The 21,410-nt window shown below is 34.4% G+C and overlaps 2 protein-coding genes and 1 pseudogene across 26 annotated transcripts in view; 1 reads left to right on the top strand and 2 right to left on the bottom strand.

Annotated features, from left to right (window-relative positions):
* brsk2a (BR serine/threonine kinase 2a) overlaps positions 1-9,686 on the top strand; it is a 312,045-nt gene extending 302,359 nt beyond the window's left edge. For 4 of the 23 annotated variants that reach the window (XR_015526510.1, XR_015526506.1, XR_015526509.1 and 1 more), the window contains 2 exons: positions 6,738-7,533; positions 8,110-9,686. Coding sequence is in view for 12 of the 23 variants with exons in the window: in XM_087312361.1 (XP_087168487.1) it covers positions 6,738-6,949 (212 nt within the window). In the remaining 11 variants the exon portion in view is untranslated. Of the gene's footprint in view, positions 1-1,458; positions 2,739-6,737 lie in introns of those variants that run through there. The other 19 variants (XM_087312364.1, XM_087312358.1, XM_087312363.1 and 16 more) reach the window with 6 other exon arrangements.
* LOC147837710 (uncharacterized) overlaps positions 1-21,410 on the bottom strand; it is a 633,655-nt pseudogene that overhangs the window by 413,357 nt on the left and 198,888 nt on the right. The gene's annotated exons all lie outside the window — the stretch shown is intronic.
* abtb2b (ankyrin repeat and BTB domain containing 2b) overlaps positions 21,205-21,410 on the bottom strand; it is an 89,313-nt gene continuing 89,107 nt past the window's right edge. For both annotated transcript variants that reach the window (XM_087312350.1, XM_087312349.1), the window contains one exon: positions 21,205-21,410. This exon is cut by the window's right edge and continues 442 nt beyond it. The gene's annotated coding sequence lies outside the window, so the exon portion shown is untranslated.

The raw sequence follows: 21,410 nt of genomic DNA, 5'->3' as shown, positions 1-21,410 counted from the left end.
CAGGCTTTTCAAATTATTCTCAGCACTTAAAGAATACCCCTCGAAAGAAAAAAGCTTGATTTGAAAACAACAATGAACACCTTGCTGCAGGTAAAAATAAACCCATTTAATGCAAAACTAAATGCATTTCTTCATGGATTATTTATATAACTAGGAACAAATAGTCTTGGAGAGTTTTTCATGTCGTCATAAAACAAACGTGACAAGCAGTTTGAATGGTGAATAAATGAAGAATGACTGACAGGTGCAGCGGAGGGAAGCGCTGAATTGAACATGAATTTACTATTTGAATATTCATCTGTACTTCTCATTAAACTATAGAATAGCTTTAGGACATATAGTAGGGGATAAAGTTGGCCTAAAGGACCTAGGCCTAAATGACAACTTTATAACAGGCTACCTTCATGGGTTTTGTTGGCTTTAAATTACACTGAATATAGCACACGCGCAAGATCAGATTTGGATTGGTACCAGCTGGCCGATACCAGCTGCGGTATCGAATCAATATCCCTAATGCCTCCCTAATTGATGTACTTTAAACACATTTGAAAAAAATTGCAAAATACAAAACTTAACTGAGCTGCAGCCAAAAATTGCATGATTCCAAGTTATAGTGTATGTTCCAAACTAAATCAGAAACCCTACATGCTCTACTTTCAGATGCACTTTTGTTTTTAAAGCAAGCTTTTCTCAGACATGACTGTGTAATTACATGTAAATGTAAATCATTTAAGCGTTTCCATTTCACAAAAGAATTTTTCCGAAAGGGGATATTTTAGTGAATTAGTCTGTAAAGAGATGAAACAGATCAGAATGACACAATAATTGAAACTAAAATGTTTTGGGTAACCGTTTATAATAACTACACACTATGAATAATTTATTAAGCATTAGCAAATAGTAGTTCATTATCTGTTACGCATTAACTCTACATTAACAGACGCTAGTAAGCAGTTTATAAATACAGCTACAAATGCTGTGTTCTTGAATTATTTATAATGTGCTTAATAGTTGTATTTTCATACTTTATTACTTATCAATTGTTCTTTACTAAATTCAGTATTGAATTATTTACAAACCATTTGTATTCAAGAGTAGTTGGTGGCTTTTAGAATCATTCAGAATGAGTTAGTAAATGAATAATAAACTATTCAAATAAACATTTATATATTTTATTATTCAGGCGGTCACACTTTACAATAAGGTTCATTATTTAATGTTAATTAATGCATTTACTAACATGAACAAACAATGAACAATACATTTACCACTGTATTTGTTCATGTTAGTTAACGTTAGTTAATGAAAATACAGTTGTTCATTGTTAGTTCATGTTAACTCATGGTGCATGAACTAATGTTAACAAGCATGGACTTGAATGTTAATAATGCATTAGTAAATGTTCAATTATGATTAATAAATGCTGTACATGTGTTGTTCATGATTAGTTCATGTTAGTAAATGCATTAACTAATGAACCTTATTGTAAAGTGTTACCATTCAGGCATATAGTAATGAATGTTAATAACTGTTAATAAATGTTTTATTAACTCAATTTCACTGTGTTTTGTAACCTTAAGTGAGGACTATTTATGCTTTGTAAATCCCCTATAAATGACAATCAAAAGATCAGTATCAATAGATATAGATATCGGTAGCACCCGGAGGAAACCACATATTGCATATTTTGTATCCAAAAGTTAAAGGACTTCAAATCTCTTTTACAACATCAGCCTAAACTGATTGTCTTTGCAGCAAAATGTTTACATTTATACATTTTTATTAAATGTCAGGCATACATTATTCAGTGAATCGTTGTTGCTTTTTTAATGTACAGTTTATGATTTCCAAAACAAAGTACACACTAAAACATAATTTTGGGTGTACCATTCCTAATAACTTCTGATACCCTGAACTATTCAGAGCTTCAGGATGAACAACTGCTTATGTTATTTGTCAGAGGAGAAAAAAGAAAAGCTACTTTTCCATCCTACTCTCTCTAATCACACTGTTTAACTTTCCCAAAACATATCCATGATAGCAGCTTCACCTGCTGGTGTGATATATGAACAATAGCATAGAAAAAAACAAAACGTTGCATACAATTCTCAATGCTTTGACAATCAAATACACACCATTGAACAGGAGTATTTAGTGATATATTTAAGTATTTCTTTATTTTTCTCAATAATTTGAGCTTCTGTTCATAGCTCCTTACATGCTTTCAAAATAATGATACCTTTTCTCCAAGTTACCAGTCCAGTGTTTTCACTATCTATTTCTCTTTCTCCTTCTCTTTCACCCAAACTCATTTATTGTGCTTAGTATCTTTTTCACTGTTGTATAACTCACTGTGGTTTGAACGCACCGCACACATGGCACATGCTCACTGCAGTCAGATTGCATTCCCCACTCTTTAAATAAACACTTAAATTACTGATTTAATTATGCTAATTTGTGCAAGAGGTTGTGGCTTTTCCGTGTGCATGCAAATAACTAACTTTCTAATGTTCTTCAGTTTTTCATCAAACTATTTTTTTTCTAAACAAGCATAATTATTTACGCAAAGTTGTCTAATAACCACCCAACCAAAGTCTTCTTGCTCCTAATGTTGTGTAGATGAAGACATCTTGCTCGTTGCTTGTTAACTGGAATTTGCTCATTTGCTTCACCCAGGCATGATGAAGAGCATACACTGTGAATGTAATGAGTTAATGCGCCGATCCTATTTATGAACCAAAAAAAAAAAAAAAAAGATTTAGGCAATTATAAATTATAATATATAATATAAATAATATGGTGGAGATAGTTTTGACTGTTTTCAATTTGTGTTTATACGTATCCAGAGAAATCCCAGTGTGCTGCAAAAACTGGTAAAGACTCAAAGTTAAAATGTGGTAAGATTTTGTGTTAAATGCACCCATGTGCACTACAATTACAGTGGCACTAATCAGTATCACTCAAGTCACCTATTGAATGTTTGGATGTCATTGCATAAATCACTCTAATTTAAATATATAAATATAACATTTAATAAAAAAGTATTTCTCGTCTTTCTCGTAAAAAAGTCTTATTTGTTTTATTTCAGCTAGAAAAAATTGTAAAAAGTTTTAAATTTGGGTCAAAAATATTAGCCCCTTTAAACACTTTTTTTTTTTGATAGACTACAGAACAAACCATCATTATATGATTTGTCAATGACTTGCCTAATTACCCTAACCTGCCTAGTTAACCTAACTAACCTACTTAAGCCTTTAAATATCACTTTAAGCTGTATAGAAGTGTCTTGAAAATATCTAGTACAATATTACTTACTGTCATCATGGCAGAGATAAAATAAATCAGTTATTTAAAATTATTAAAATATTTTGTTAAGAAATGTTTTGAAAAAATCTTCTCTCCATTAAACAGAAATTAGGGAAAAAATATGCAGTGGGCATAATTCAGGTGGCTAATAATTCTGACTTCAACTGTATGTGTGTGTGTGTATATATATATATATATTGTTATTACAGAAATTTCAATTCTCACATCAAATTTAATTGCACAATTAATTTCACAATAATGTATGTGTGCAGACACACATATATGTATATGCTACAAATTATATATAAATTTAAATATCTATGTAACAAAGATTTTGTATTTTTGTTTGTATGTAAATAATGTGAGCAATAGCACACAAGTATCTGGGCTATGGCTGTATATCAGCACTGATCGAGGCGTGCTTTGCTTAGTGTCCCACCAGTGATGCTATACAGCCATATTACCCTGCTACTAGTGTGATATTGCATTTATACAACAGTTTGACGGCATAATTGTGTATATAAAAAAAGAAAATCAAACACGAGAGTCTAAAACCCTTTTGTAAGAGGAACTACTTCCTTTCGCTATTCATTTTGCAGCTGACCGTAGAACAGTTAGAAGCCGTTGCTACTTCAAACACAACACTTTAGTGCTAGTATTTGAATTATTCTCTAGCGTAAAGGGATGACAAAACAGGTGATTTTGCTCACATTTAAAGATTATAAAGCTGATCGGCATGATATGCCATCTGTCTGCAGAGATTTCCCAGTATTTCTCTGTTGCAATCGGGAGATCACAAAAATTATTCGGTTGTTCTTGCAGAATAGTTCACATGATGCAAAAGGAAGCATGGCATCTTTTTATATTTTTTTTGCTGCAGATGCTGTTGTCCGGGAAAAAACACACATACAAAAAGTCTTACATATACTGTAGGAAAAGTATAACAGAAAATTTCCCAAACTGCATTATATCTTGAAAAGGCTTATTGTCCCTATTTCTGATTAACTTAAATGCAAAAACACTTTTGCTTAGGTGATTCTCCCAACTAGCAGAAATTAATCCAAGAAAACTCTTAATAAAAAGTAACATTCATGAGATGTATACTTCCATTCTTTATTGAATGATAGTCCCACACAGAATCTGTGTGCGCAGAATTCCGCAGATTTTCCACAGATTTCTGCAGATTTTTAGCCCATTATTAATTCTGTTTATTTACTTGAGTAAATGTGTAAATCTGAATTTATTCAGTTTTTATTCAGTAATTTATTACTTTTTATTTAATATATTAAGGTTTTGGTTATGATACTCCGCTGGATACTCCCAAAATAATTCTGCAGAAATCCGCCGATTTTTTTACTAAAATTCTCAGCAGAAATAGTAAAAAACATCTGCAGATTCTGTCTGGCCCTGCTGAATGCAGAGGTCACTCCATATGACTTCAAATAAGAAAAAAAAGTTACAGATTGCAGCTTTACTGTAAATACCACAGTAGTAGTGGTTTATTCATGCAGTAACACTATTGTGTGACTAAAATGTCCTGATTTAATACAATGACATTCAGATATTTGAAGTATGGCCAAGTTTCTGTCATCATTTACTTGCCCTCTTATCATTCCAAACTTGTATTGGTATTATATTAGTAGTAATTATATTATAAGGTGTGTAAGTGTGGACAGAATTTTCACATTAATTTTTCACGTTTGCATTATAATGCACATCACCTTTTTCTTTATATAAATCTGATATGATCACAATACTTGTAATAATGCACGTCCTGAAGATTGTAGCTCATTTTTACAGTAAGTGCTCCTGTTTATGTAAATGTACTTTAGGTGCAGTACGTTTTCTGTTTAGATTTTGGGTGCACTAAAACACTTGCAATGCAGGCTGTTAAGATATGCACAACAAGAACTGGTTAATACATGTTTATTGTCTATGTGGCTTGCAAATCTAGCTCTATTTCTTTCTATACCGCTGACAGTGCATGCCAAATTGTGTTAATGCCATTTGTATGTGTATTCTTGAGTTTGGAAACTCAATTGCTAGATCAACTACTTGATATAGAGTTAGTGGGTTTTCTGACTTAATTAATCTATAGTTAGATTAATTCATTTGCTTTAAAAAAACATAATTTGCTATTAAATAAATTGAGTGTAATCGTGTTGAATCACACACTCAATGAGAGAATGAGAGACATGTAAAAGTGTTCCTCCATATGTTTTCATCGAGGCTGTTCCTAGTACTGATCCATTCACAGAGTTTGTAATGTGGTCAAATGTTTACAGATACAAAAGTAGCTGTTTAGAGGTCATTTCTGGTTAATGATGTCAGAATTTACCAGTATTTGGGAATGAATGTGTGAATGTTTTTTTTCCGGACAAATCCCGTATTGTCTGTGTCTGTGTGAACAGCAGTTTTTTGAAGTTACTGGTAGGGTCTTTCCCGTCATTCATTCTTGAACTCAGATCTTATTTCATTTATTTGTTCCAATCTTGTACATATGTTTGGTAACCTTGTTTTTAAACAAAAAGAACCAAATATTACCAGTTTTAAGTGGTCGACTTTTAATGCTGCTGTTGCAATGCAGTATATTGTTGTTGCTCAGCTTGTATTGACCGTATTCTGCAATGCTGACGTGTGCTTGTTTTTTCGAACTTCTGATTCAGTTGCCAATTGGAGAAATGACTAGGAATAATAAACAGCAGAAAATAGTCAAACTACTTGCTCTACAAACAAGTGCGTTCATGACTGTACATAAAAAGTAGAATAACACAAGAAAACTTCAAGCAGCATAACGAGGTGTTTTTAATGTCTAAAAATCAATGGAAGCAAATGAGACTTTAAGTCTCAAGCCAAAAAGTTTTTAATGGCTGTGCCCACTTTAACATGACGAATAAGGTCAATAGTGTAAGCTAGCTTTGGCATTGCTATGGCGATGAATTCCCTTTCCAAGGGGGAAAAAAAAAAATCTAATTTAGCATTTTAAGAATGTACTAAAGTTGCAAACCAGCTTGGACCAGCGAAAGGTTTGTTTTTGCTGATTTAGATAAAAAAAAATTGATCTAGCAACTCAAACTCAAGAATGCGTACAAACACACAAAAATTCATACAAACACAAAAACAAATCTTTAATTTAACATTTTAGTAATGTACTAAAATTTCAAACCAGTTTGGACCGGCTAAAGGTTTGTTTTTGCTGGTTTAACAAGGAAACCCTCATAGTTTATACAGTCATAGTTTATGATTTAAAAATTAGTGTTGCCCTCAAAGCTTCTCTTAGTTGTAGTCTTCACATTTTCCTCTTTCTCTCCCCTCTGCTCTCTTTCCCCCTTTCTGTCCACTTTTCCTTTGTGTGAACCTATTGTTCATTTCTCTATTTGTTCTCTCTTTGTTTCTCTCTTTTTTCCTTTTCTTCCTATCTGTGTACCTAGGCAGCCCATTGAGTAACTTCTTTGACGTAATTAAACAACTTTTTTCAGACGAGAAGAACAGCCAGGTGCCTGTTCCACCTGGCACACCCAACAGACATCCACCAAACGCCCGTCGCCATGAGCCTCAGCCTAATGACTCTAAATGCCCACCGGGCAATCCCAGGGACAATGCCAAACTGGTAGCATCTGCTGAGACACAGGAGCAGCCCTAAAACAATACCAAGCTTTTTTCAAAACGCACATGCGTAAAACTACTCAAAAAATGTACAGTCTTAGAAGTTATGAAATTTATATTTGGACATTATATTTTGGATGATGGGATGATTGTTTAGAAACTAGTAATCACACAAATCCAGGCACATTTCCCCTTTCACTGTCTTTGCCATGTCGCCTGCCCCTTACCAATCCCCTGTCGTTCCTATACCCCAAGTATATTCATTTAATCACGTCTGTCTTCCCGTTTTCTTCACCTTTGTAATGGCTTGTCTTTACTGCTAGGAATTATCCAGAAAACATATTAAAGCTCCACCCCCACTTCCCTGCACATCCTATGACGGACATTTATTGACAGATGGCACTTTTCATGATGAACAAGCAGGTACCAAGGAGATGGATGCTTCATCCTCCGTCATACTCTTCCCTTCCTTTTCCGGTCTCTCCATGCTCGACAAGGACGACAAATACAAATATGCACACTTCTTTATTTTAGCTAAACCACCTGTGTGCTCCCCTGTCATCATTTGAGCACCTTAACTTGTTCAAATGGTTGACCAAACCGGCTCCACCAACAGACTCTGTTCCAAAACATATTGGGCTGCATTTACATATACCTCACTTTGATCAAAGAAAGTCCTTTAAATGCAGTGCAACAAATAACAAAAAATTCTTGTCAAGATGGTGAACATCTGTTTAAATAAGCCAATATTTGTATATTATGTATTTTTCTTCAAGGAATGTGGCTAATAACATTAGCAACATGCTTACTTCAAATGGTGTTCAAAATGATCAATTCTGTTTACGTTTGTTAGCTTAGCAACATCCTAACATGCACTTAAATTCAGTTGAAAACGAAGTCTTCGGTTTGTTTTCTGTCAGTTGTTGCCAATGAAGGATGTTTGAAACAAGTTGTCGGCTTATCAGTACGCTGTCGCCACCCCGTATTTTGTTTGTTAATATTTATTTAAATAATTGAAAATCAAGTCTCCACTGCATGTTAGGAGTGCACCTCGTCATACATAATGAATGTTTTAACTTTAGTTTTTTTTTTTTATTATTCCTTTAGTATTTTAGAATTTCTTTAATAAATATTGTTTTGTTTTATGATTTGCCAGAAATTTAACAATAATTCAGCAGCTCACTAGGTTTGGAACAGATTCACACTCAAAATATCAGCCATAAGCAAATGTTTTGTTTTTTTTTGTTTTTTTTTGCACTCAGACTCATAAAGACCATAACGAATAATAATAAACTGAGAAGGAAAAGATGGATTTTATTTTTTTAAAACTGTGTTGTTTCCTTTTGTGCTCAGTTTTATTTATTTTATTTGACTTTAAAGTTTGAAGAACGTCACCTGATCTTAAATCATTGCTGCAGAAGGACTGAAACATTGATTTGAGTGATCTGGGGACTTGGAATGGGATGGGATGAGTTAGGGGGAATAATATTGAATGAATTCATCATAATGAATGAATCTCTGTTGTACAGTTTGAACATACTTATGTACAAATGCAATGTCTAGACGTGACACTAGATTTAGTTCTGTTGTAGATTCCAATTTGAAATCTTGTGTTGACGGTCTTTATTTAATTATTATTTAACCCTTCTATTTCTGTATTTATTGTGCGATGGAACAATGCGTTTCATTTGTTAGACACGGACATACAGTGTTTAATTTGTTTTATTTTTCTCTCTTTTGTTGTGATGATTTCTCATATTCGCTACCAACAGGTACAAAAGAAATGTTGAATACATAGTGGATATTTTTGTATGTTTTCCTTCTGTTTCATCCCTGTTCTTATTTATTACTATACCAGAACTTGAATGTTATTTATTTATGACAATAATGTGATTGTTTGTATCGGGGCAATGCGGTTTTGTTTGTTTAAAGAGACTTTCTTATGTCTTCTTGATTTATAAAAGTACTTTCCTAGCTTCAAAAGTGAACAAAATCATATGTAAAAAGGAAGCAACCACAAAAAAGCAAATTGAACAGTCATTTATGAATGTAGTTTAGCCTTTATGGGGAGAACATTAAGTTCTTCATATCAATGTCAGATCCATATCCTTGTGTTTGTACAATGGATGATACGAAAAGCTGTTCTTGGATCACTACTACTGTAAATATAATGCTATGGCCTGCAGGAAACTTGAAGGCCATTCCTGCTCTTTGCTTTTGACTTGTATTGCTGTCTGCATGCATGCATTTTCTTTGCATGGCTTTGGCGTAACAATCCTCAGAAATCATGCTATTTTCTCAGAACTGCTGTCCTTAAATTGTTTATTGGAGGAAAGCACATTCCTTTTTTCATACTGTTTTTAACCTCTGTTAGTCTCTCTGCAATTTTTAAGTTCTGTTTCCTATCATGTTTTGTATGTGTGTTATAAGTGAGTGGTTTGCTTTTGCTCGCTTTGCAGTGTCTGCGTGTTATCTGTTTAGAAAAAAAGCTTCCTTTTTTGTCTGTATACCTCGAACGGGAAGGTTTTGGATGTTCACACCCCCCTGTTTACAGCCAGCTTGTTTAAATGAAACAATAATGAAGCAATACCTGTTGTTAACGTTCCTATTTTATACAGTTAATAAAATTCAATGAAAAAAAAAAAAACAAAAGCAAATCTATTCTCCATGCAGAGCAGGAACATGCATTTAAAGTTGTAAAAATCCCCTTGTATCATAAATGTGAGTAATTTCAGAGAGAAAAATGAAACAATAAACTCATTCACTTAATAGGATGATAGTAAGTGTTCGTTGTGTATGTTGCTGAGTTGGCTTTTTTTATTATTTTAAGTATGACCATAATGGCTGTACACATGCTCTGATGCTGCGTCCCAATTTGAATACCTATACTATGCCCTGAAAGTATGTAATTTTTTTTGTGAAGGAAAAGTTTATACTTTTGAGTGTGTAATGTTGCGTTCACACCAGATGTGGATAAAGCATTAGACACAAGTGATTTACATGTTTAGTCAATGCAAACACGCAAATTGACATCCTGTGGTGCGATTTGCGCAAATGAGGTAGTGTGAATGATGCGATTCTCGTGAATGAAGTTACGCACAAATCGATCGAGTTGAAAAATCTAAACTTTAGTGGACATGTCGCCTGTTGTTGGTGTCCCGAGGGGAAATCCTCTTGCTGAAACCAAACAACAGTTCATAAAACTGGGCTCAGCTGAGTCGGAAGCACTACTGAAAGCCTTCATCATCCAGGTATAATTTCTGGAGGAGTTGATGAGAGCTTGATGAGAGCTGCACCTCTTAAAGTATCTAGTGCACTCAAACATGGCGTCGAACGAATGTTTTTCAGCCTTCCTAAAGCACATAAAGCACAGCTAATCTCTCAATAGGATCCATGTTAGCCATTTAGCGAATGAAGCTAATTTGATGCGCGAATGAAGCAAATTTGACACTTGAATAAAGCGAATTTGTGAAGAGAATTTGACCTTTGAATAAAGGGGACTTGACTCTCGAAAGAAGGAAATTTGACACGCGTATTTGTGAAGAGAATTTGATGCGTGAATGAAGTGAATTTGACTCGGGAAAGAAACGAGGACTTCGTTATGAGTGCAGAATATGGTTTCAAAATATGCATAGGCTTTTTCTGTAAAACAAGGCAGCGTATTGTGCGCCAAAATCTCTATGTACTTTTCAGCATTAATGATGCCATCACAGAAGTGCAAGTTACCATTGCCAAGGACACTGACACAACCCCATACCATGATAGACCCTGGCTTTTGGACTTGTTGCTAGTAACAGTCTGGATGATCTTTTTCTTCTTTGGTCCAAACTACACGGCATATTTTTCACCCAAACAAATACCTGAGATACTGATTCATCTGACCACAGTACATGTTTCCAATGTGTGATGGTCCATCCTAGATGCCTCTGAGCCCAGAGAAGTTGATGATGCTTATGGAGACTGTTAAAATAGGGCTTTCTTTTGGCACATTACAGTTTCACTGACAATTGTTGATGTAATATGTATTGTGGTACAAAAGTTTGCCTAAGTAGTCCTGAGCCCATGTGGTGATTTCACTGATGAATGACGATTCTTGATGCAGTGCCGCCTGAGGGATTGGAGATCATGGTAGTTCAGCTTAGGCTTGTGCCCTTGTCCTTTATGCATTGAAAATCCTCCAGATTCAAGGAATGTTTTAAGTATGTTATGAACTGTTAAAGGTGAAATATCCAAATGTCTTCCTATTTTTCTTTGAAGAACACTGTTTTAAACGTTTCAATCATTTTCTCACATATTTGTTGCACACTTGCAATACGAAAAGTTATATTTACAAATGAAATGAAGTTGAACAGACAAAACAAGAAATATTTGTCTGCTATAAAATACGTCAAAGTAAATTTGGAAATCACTACTTTCTTTTTTATTTGCTTTTTCTATACTGTCGTAACTTTTCTGATTTGGGATTGTAGAAAAATAGCCTCTAAAAGTAATAATAAACAGTTAATATCTTATTAATGGGCAGGTAGAAGTTAGCAGCTGGTAGTTAACAGTTGGTACTTAAACGTTTAAAGTGTAAGTTTTTTGTTTTTTTATTTTTTTTATTATGATATGCAAATTAAATGAAATAGAAGGTATAGGAGCTTACAACAGAGCTGTTTTGATACACATTCAGTGTTTCAGACACAGTTGGCTCTGCCACATGCAATTAAAGGTATAAGGTATGGTTACAAAGTAAATAAGTTAAGCGTACAATTTTCAGATGCCTAAAGGTTTAGATCGGTTCAAAAAAGTATATGCAAGTGTAAACTACATGGGAATGTTCAGCCATCAATCCGCTCAGGAAGGAGAAGGATTCTGTATCCAGAGATGAATGTGCTGTAGTGCGAACTGTGTGTATGAACCGAAAACAAATGCCAAAAACCTTGTGAAGATGCTGGCTGAAGCTGGTAAGAGAGTTTCATTGTCCACAAATGAGTTCTTTACCAACACAGGCTGAAAGGCCACTCAGCAAGACAGAAGCCATTACTCCAATAATATCATTAAAAAAAGCCTGATTACAATTTGCAAAATCACAGCGAAAATTGAACTGTTTGGTCATAATGACCGTTACATTTGAAGGAAAAAGGTGGAAGCTTACAAGGCTGGGAACACCATTTCAATGATGAAGTATAAAGGTAGCAGCATCATGTTGTGGTGGGGCTGTTTTGCTGCATGAGGGACTGGTGCACTTCACAGAATAGATGACATCACGATGAAAGAATTGTATGTGTAAATATTCAAGCAACAGCTCAAGACCTCAGCCAGGAAATGAAAGCTTGGTCTTAAATATGTCTTCCAAATGGACAATGACCCTAAGTATACTGCCAAATTTGTTACAATGTGGTTTAAGGACAATAAAGTAAATGTTTTGGAGTGGTTATCAAAAAGCCCTGATCTCAATCCTTTGAAACATTTCTGGGTGTATGCGAGCAATGCAGCCTGCAAACCTCCATTACACCAGTTCTAAAAGGAGGAATGGGTCAAAATCCAGCAAACTAATGTGCAAAGCTTGTGGAATGATTCCCAAAAATGGGTTGGAGCGTGGGTGGTGTGGGTAGTGTCGCGGACGCCACCCTCTCTATTCTGCCGCCCTAGACGCGGATATAACTGAGGGCGCGGGTGGTAAGGGTAGTGCGCGGACGCCGCTCTCTCTATTCTTACGCCCTAGATGCGGATATAAGAGGGCTCGGGTGGTGAGGGTAGTCTCGCGGACGCCGCCCTCTTTATTCTGCCGCCCTAGATGCGGATGTAAGAGTGCTCTGGTGGTGAGGGTAGTCTCGCGGAAGCCACCCTAACTATTCTGCCGCCCTAGATGCGTATATAACTGAGGGCGCAGAGGGGTGAGGGTAGTGTTGGGGATGCCGCCCCCTCTATTCTGCCACCCTAGGCGGCCGCCTAGGTTCCCTCCATGGACGCGCCGGCCCTACCTGTTATCATACAAATACTACAGGAACACAACTTTAGATCACTAACACACAAAATGCATATTGTTTCAATAAACAATCTTTAACAATCATTGAATATTGTTGTTTAAAATATAGGATACAGGTTTCATTATGGTTTATACATATACATCAGTAGTCTAAACTACTTTTATTCATACCTAATTCATAATGTAGGTTTACTGTCATTTTTAATCACAGCAGGTCCTCATATAGAATAAACAGCTGATATATGGCATGATCAGCCTGGCATGATATATGACAGCATATGCAAATTACAATTACATTCCACATACTCTATATAAAATGTCATAATGTATTACAGTTTATTACATAGTTTTGCCGCAAATTTCAGAACTCTGGTGTCAACTCTAGATACAAAATTCACAACCATTGCCAAAATTGCACATTTTTGCAAAACTTAACTCCTTTTTTCAAATGCTTGGGTACAACACACACAAGTCAAAGATACTTTGTTCACTGAACTAAGATCACCCTTTCAATATAACACAATTAAACATTAAAGCGATCACATTTAAAATTCCAACTTAAACATTACATTTGAAATAAATTCGAATTCATTTACTTAACACGATGTTATTATCAACTGATATAAGCACTCAAAATAACCCATAGTTGTTGCATTACTCTTGATGCGTGGAAGCTGATGTATAATATTACATGTTTAGATGATGAAAATTTCAGAATAGATCAAATGACATCAGTTACCATGGAAGATGACCAAACTAGACTACGTTATCTATAGATTACATCTTTATTCATCCTTATTCCATATTTTTTAGTTTCTTTCTTTCATGAACCACTTTTACAGACAATGTTTTCATATTTGACATTACTGTACTGTATGTAAAAAAGCCCAATCACAGCAGACCAATGTCGCCCTGAATTCACACTGACAGAAGTTTCTTTCCAAGATTTTTGAGTAATGAAAACACCACTGTGATCTAGAGGAGAACCTGTGACCAAATCCACAAGACCAGACTGATGGAAACACACATCCCAAAATAGAAATCTGATATTTAGAAAAATATGCAAATTACATATGTGGCATAATCGTTCATATGAATTTTACATATATAAAATGTTATACATGTCAAAATATTGCCATTTTTACATATGTTACGTAGATACATTATCTATTATATATATATATATATATATATATATATATATATATATATATATATATATATATATATATATATATAGTGATGTCTTGATCATTTTCAGGAAGTGTCACCAAAATCTTAAAAATAAACAAGCGGATAGACCCAGCACTGAAATGATCTTTGCTTTATGTGCAGTATGAATGCTTCAATCTGTTGACATGCACTTAAATTTCAAAATTCTCATAATGGATATGTATCGAGGTCTACAGCTCTGGGAAACCACAAATATATACCCAAGGCTATTCCTGGCTGCATTTTATATGTTAAACGAACATTATGGGGTGGTATGACGCCATCAACAGCTTCTAATCCTTTTCGTGCTACTGCTGACCGCTGATCGCTTAACTCCATATGGACGGCGTGTTATCAGTCCACTCAGTAATCCACCATGGATGTAATCTCACTATATTTGTTAAATGTGATATTTAATTCATCTTGTTGTCTATATCTAACGACATATTCCCTGAATTTAGTCTTTTGAATCTATTCCCTGTTAGAAAAGTATATATATATATATATATATATATATATATATATATATATATATATATATATATATATATATATATATATATATATATATATATATATATACACACACACATACACATATGATATGGTTGAAAAAAAATGTAAACAGACAAATAGTTGACTATAGAAAATAAAGGCAAGCAATCAGTCAATACACAGAATGTACGTGGTTACATGAATTAACTTATCTTTGCGATCAGCCAAAACACTTTTCTAACAGGGAATAGATTCAAAAGACCAAATTCAGGGAATATGTTGTTAGATATAGACAACAAGATGAATTAAATATCACGTTTAACAAATATAGTGAGATTACATCCAGTGGTAGATCCTTGATGAACAGTCCGACGAGCACAGCTCTCATCTGGGTAGATGACTGCAATGGCATACATGGTGGATTACTGAGCAGACTGATAACACACTGTCCATATGGAGTTAAGCCGTCAGCGGTCAGCAGTAGCACGAAAAGGATTAGAAGCTGTTGATGGCGTCATACCACCCCATAATGTTCGTTTAACATATAAAATGCAGCCAGGCATATCCTTGGGTATATATTTGTGGTTTCCCAGAACTGTAGACCTGGATACATATCCATAATGAGAATTTTGAAATTTAAGTGCATGTCAACAGATTGAAGCATTCATACTGCACATAAAGCAAAGATCATTTCAGTGCTGGGTCTATCCGCTTGTTTATTTTTAAGATTTTGGTGACACTTCCTGAAAATGATTAAGACAGCACTGTATACTATTTGCACAACCGTTTGAAAACTATAGTAAGATTAGACATCACTACATTTAGTGAGGTATCTAAGACACTGAATATGTATGTTGCATATTTTTACTGCATATGCTTTCTGCAATTCTAATTTATTCACAGCATTGTGCAAAAGAATAAACACACTCTTATTTACAACTAACATAAACTTCCTTTGGGTAGAGCTGTGCACAACTGTAAACAATATTGCAGCACATATTGCAACTTAACCTACAACATACACAGGTCTGTATTATTCATGAAATTGTTCAATATAAAAGACATTTTCAGGAAAAAAAAAGATTTAATAAAATTAGCTTGACCGATTTTGACAACTAGTTTAACATTTTTGTATGTAATGACTCAAATAATGAAATGAGGACTGTTAGTTTAATATGGACTGACTATTCAGCATTCAGAAGTTTAGTTAATTTTGACTGACATGACATTAGCAACTAATAATGTTGTAAAGCAGCAGAGAGTTGTATAAAAGCAATTGATGTATGTTTAAAAGCATTCGCAATTTGTTGGAAGGAATGAGAAACTGCTACTATGATGTGCACAAATGACTAATTTGTTTTGAGAAATGCATTAACTGTTGTGCAAATTTAAATAGTGTTGTGAGAAATGTACCAAAGCCACTGAGAAAAACTGTATATGTTGTAATTGTCATGTGTTAGCTGATTAAATATTTGAATTACAAAGAGCTGTACCAAGTAAAGTGACCAGTACATTTACATGACATGATGCCCTGTCCACACACTTTTTTCAAAACTTCAGCTTTTCGACCATTTTTCTACATGTAGAAGTCACAAAAACTAAATCATAATGAAAACTGCCAGAGTGAAGATTTCCAGAAACTCTGCTTTCATTTCGAGTTTTGAGTGCGTGATGTAATATTTTTAGTTTGATGACAAATTGTCTGCCAGTATCATCTTTATTTCAGGCTTCTGATTGCCTTACATGGTTTTACCATTTTCTTTAATGTACTTTATAGTTTTTTTATATGGATTTTGTTTTTAAAAAAGAAAAACATTTATATAAATATGGAATAAAATTCTCAAATACATGGTGAACTAGGCCTAAATCAATCTTTCTGGAATGTCCTCCTGGAGTCATTTCTACATCTGAGTGAACATACAAGCCCAAATCAGAAAAAGTTGGGACATTATGGGAAACATGAATAAATAAAAAAAAAAAATTTTATTTCTCTTTTTTGTGTAATGATAAACATTGGCTAATTTAATGGAGTTTATAAATTATTATAATTTTTTTTTCATATCATATCTTTCATTTCATATCTGAACCTGCATTCTGTCTTCAGTTAAGGTCTTTGTTGTTAAATGACTAAAATTGTGTATTTATTTATGTAATTCTGTTTTGTTTGTTTATGTTATTTTGGTTTGTTTTATTTAGTTTTGTAGATAGTAGATTGTATCTAAATAAATCATTTTGTTGAAATTAAATTAAATTCTGATTAAAACAGAAGTTTCTGAGAATTTCAGTAGGTTGATTTATGACCACAAATCAGAGAATGTTATGACAGTTTGGAAAACATGAATAAAAAGTGAAAGGAAAGTAGTGATTTCCAAATTTATTTTGACTGCATTTCATTGCAGACAATATGAACACAAAATATTTATGTTTTGTCCAGTCAACGTCTAGTCAACTTTATTTCATTTGTAATTATATATCCTTTCTTGTCATTCAGACCTGCAACACATTCTAAAAATGTTACGAAAGGAGCAGTAAAGGGCTAGTTATTGATAAATTTGTTAAATAATGATGTGATTTGAAACAGGTGATGTCAACAGGTGATTGCGATCATGTGAGTATAAAAGCATCCAAGAAAGGTCTTGTGCTTTAAGAGCAAAGATGGGCAGAGGATCACCAGTTTGCCAACAAATTGATGAGAAAATTATTGAAATGTTTAAAAACAATGCTTTTTAAAGAAAGATAGAAGGACATTTGGATATTTAACCCTAAACAGTGCATAACATCCTTAAAAGATTCAAGGAATCTGGAGGAATTTTAGTGCATAAAAGAAAAGGGTACAAGCTTAAGCTGAACTACCGTGATCTTCAATCATTCAGGCGGCACTGCATCAAAAATCGTCATTCATCTATAAGCGATATCACCATACAAACTCAGGACTACATTGGCAAACCTTTGTCATATGCCACAATATGTAGTTTCATCCACAAATGCCAGTTAAAACTGTACTGTGCCAAAAGAAAGCCCTTTATTAACAGTGTTTAGAATCGGCGTAGACTCAGAGGCATCTGGGATGGACCATCACACAATGGAAATGTGTACTGTGGTCTGATGAATCAGTACTTCAGGTATTTTTTTGGAAGAAATGAATGCCGTGTGCTCTGGACCAAAGAAGAAAAGGATCATCCAGACCGTTACCAGCAACAAGTCCACAAGTCATGTCTGACATAGTATGAGATTATGTCAGTGTCCTGACTTGCACTTGCACTTCTGTGATGGCACCATTAATGCTGAAAAGCACATAGAGATTTTGGAGCACAGTATGCTGCCTTCTTTTCCAGGGACACCCATAGATATTTCAACAAGACAATGCAAAACCACATCCGGCACACATTACAAAGTCCTGGCCGCGGAGGTGAATACAGGTACTTGACTGGCCTGCCTGCAGTCCAGACCTGTCTTCAATAGAGAATGTGTGGTGGATTGTGAAACACAGAACAAAAGCAACAAAGACCTTGTACTGTTGCTCATCTTAAGATTTGTTTGCAGGGAGAATGGGAGAAAATTACACCAGAAACACTTCATCATTTGGTGTGTTCTGTCCCTAAATGTCTTTTAAGTGTTGTGAAGAGGAATTGCAACATTACAAAGTGGTGAATGCTGTACTTTTCTAACATTTTTATTTATTTATTTATTTATTGCAAGAGCCAAAATTGGAATGACCAATGGGATAAAAATGAAAAGCATAAGGAACACATGCATTGTCTGCAATGAAATACAAGTCAAATTAAATTTAGAAATAATTTTTTTTTTAATTTGTGTTTTCCCAACTGTCCCAACTTTTTCTGATTTGAGGTTATAGACAGTTTTTTAATGTCTTAATAATTTATTTACTATTGCTGTCATAGTATACAAAATGAAAAGTGCTTTTTTAGCGAATTTCCATCATTACCTTAATGTTCCTTTTAAGCTTTGTTATTTTATCTCACTATTTTAATCCTCTTTCCATTTGATATAAAACAAAAAAATAAAAAATATCAGAAAGCAGTTTGACCATCTGAATGACCACAAGGTGGCAGCACAATCTCATTTTACCCCAATCTCAAAGTGTCTAAAAAATTAGATTCTGAAGAGCTGGGCCCGGTTTTTCAAAAGTAATCCACTAGGATTTTAAATAACGGATTGGATCAAATCTTAAAAATGTTTTTTTCAAAATAAAAATAAAAATAATTTACGTAATCGGATTAGATCATGTAATCTAATCTTGGTTTTGATATGGATCAAACCTTTAGTTTGAGTTTTTCAGACATTTTTTGTAGGATTTGGATCACTTTGAGCCAAAAAAGCTGGATTAAACGGATCCCATCAGAAGGGTGAATTCAGAGTGGATTTCATGCCTAAAATGTAATGAAAACTTAAAAAATGTATCAAATGATACTATATTAAGATCATGCAGTATCTTACAAGATATCCTATTTGTTAAGGTTTTAATTGCATTTGTTCATCTGTCAGGCTACAGTGATTAGGTAGGCTTAAACATATTCAGCCTTTTAGTATAGGCCTACAGCAAAGTAGAAAGAGTTTGGCCTCATAAAATAATCCCCAAAACAGCTGTCAAAATAGACCAATAACAATAAATTTTCTGTCACTAATTGATATATTTATATTCATCACAATAAAAATATTTTTGTTTTTAGAATATTTATTAGTGATACATGCAATAATTGCAGAAAAATGCAAAGAATGGCAATGACAGGTTTTTTAAATTTACTTTCAACAATTGCAAAAAGACACTGTAAGGACAGAAGCACAGCTTCATCTGGCAGAGGAACAACTAACTCTGACCAAACTGCAGCAAATCAAGGCCAGACTTCAGATCCGCTCTATATGCTCAGACAAGCTGGTCTCTCCACATCAGATGAGGAAGTCTGTAATTATTGTGGAGTTTTTGACATTGTCTTTTTTAAATTCAATACATCTATATTCGAAACTTGTTATAAATATCAATGTACAGTGTTTGTGCATTTTTCTTCACATTTTCTTCACATTACACCTAATTTGTTTTTGTTAAAATTTATTCTTCTCTATGTCATGTCCAACTTAACATTCATATAGTTTGGTTATAACACGTTTGTCAGTTATGACGTTCTGTGGGTACATTTTGTATATGTAAATTCTTTTTATTTACAGACATGGGCAAAATTACCCTTCAATGTTGTGTCCAGGCCAGTTTCATTACTTTATCTTTTTAATACTTCTGTTAATGCACACTAGGCAAACAATATTTGATGTTCATTAGCTTATTTTCACTAATATTTCATTAAAAAATAGTTTTTCAGTTTCAAGTTATTTCGGTGGGCATTGTTGTTCTTTCTTTATGGAAGGTTCACTGGCCATTCTATTAGGTACACCTGTCCAACTGCTCGTTAATGCAATTTTCTATTCAGCCAATCACATGGTAGAAACTCAATGCATTTAGACATGCAGACATGCTTTTGAAGATGTGCTGCAGTTCAAACCGAGCATCAGAATGGTGAAGAAAGGGGATTTAAGTAACTTTGAATGTGGCATGGTTGACCAGTGCCAGATGGGCTGGTTTGAGTATTTTTAGAAATTGCTGGATCTACTGGCATTTTCATGCACAACAATTTCTAGGTTTTAAAGTGAATGGTCCCAAAAAAAAAAAAAAAATGTCCAGTGAGCGGCTGTTTTGTAGACTCAACTGCCTTGTTGAATCCAGAGGTCAGAGGAGAATGGCCAGACTGGTTCGAGTGGATAGAAAGGCAACAGTAACTCAAATAACAACTTGTTACAACCGACCTATGCAGGAGAGCATCTCTGAATGAACAACATGTCAAACCTGTAGGTGGATGGGCTAAAGCAGCAGAAAACCACACCAGGTGGCATTCCTGTCAGCTAAAAACAGGAAACTGAGGCTACAATTCACAGAGGGTTACCAAAATGGACAATATTGATGAATCTTGATTTCTGTTGCAATATTCAGATGGTAGAGTCAGAATTTGGCATCAACAACATGAAAGCATGAATCCATCCTTCATTGTATTAACGGTTCAGGCTGCTGTTAGATGTGTAATGATGTAGGGGGTATTTTCTTGGCACACTTTGGGCCTATTAGAACCAATTGAGCATCGTGTCAACACCAAAGCCAATCTGAGTATTGTTGCTGACCTTGTCCATCGCTTTATGACCTTTATGGGTACTTCCAGCAGGATAACACGTCATAAAGTGCAAATTATCTCAAACTGGTTTCTTGAATGACAATAACTTCATTGTACTAAAATGTCCTCCACAGTCATCAGATTTAATCCAATACAGCACCTTTGGGATGTGGTAGAACGGGAGATTCGCATCATGGATGTGCAGCCAACAAATCTGCAGCAACTGCGTGATGCTGTCATGTCAATATGGACCAAAATCTCTGAGGAATATTTCCAGTACCTTGTTGAATCTTGTTGAAGTGTACTACCTACTAGTAAGGTGTAAAGTGGCCGCTGATTGTAAATACTTTATTTTTACACAATAGATATACGATCACATTTATAGAATGTCAGCACTGAAAATCAGCAGTTCACTCATTTGTAATAAGTGGAAGCACAACATTTGTTTATATATAACTTTATTGCTTGGCACGAAGCAAGATAAAATAGCAACTTAAATAATCTGTCATTTTTAAATACTGTAGAAAATGTCCTCGTCGTTCTCCAATAGCAAGATCAATCTATGATAGCTTAAAATAAAACAACTATGGAGGAAAAAAAAAAGATAAAGATACACTCTAGCCTCCCACTTTAGCCAACAACTGTAC

Source organism: Danio rerio, chromosome 25 (genome assembly GCF_052040795.2).
Source record: "Danio rerio strain M-AB ecotype USA chromosome 25, GRCz13ab, whole genome shotgun sequence".
Lineage (NCBI taxonomy): Eukaryota > Metazoa > Chordata > Actinopteri > Cypriniformes > Danionidae > Danio > Danio rerio.
Note: the sequence above shows the minus strand (reverse complement) of the source record. Positions and strands in the feature narration are given on the sequence as shown.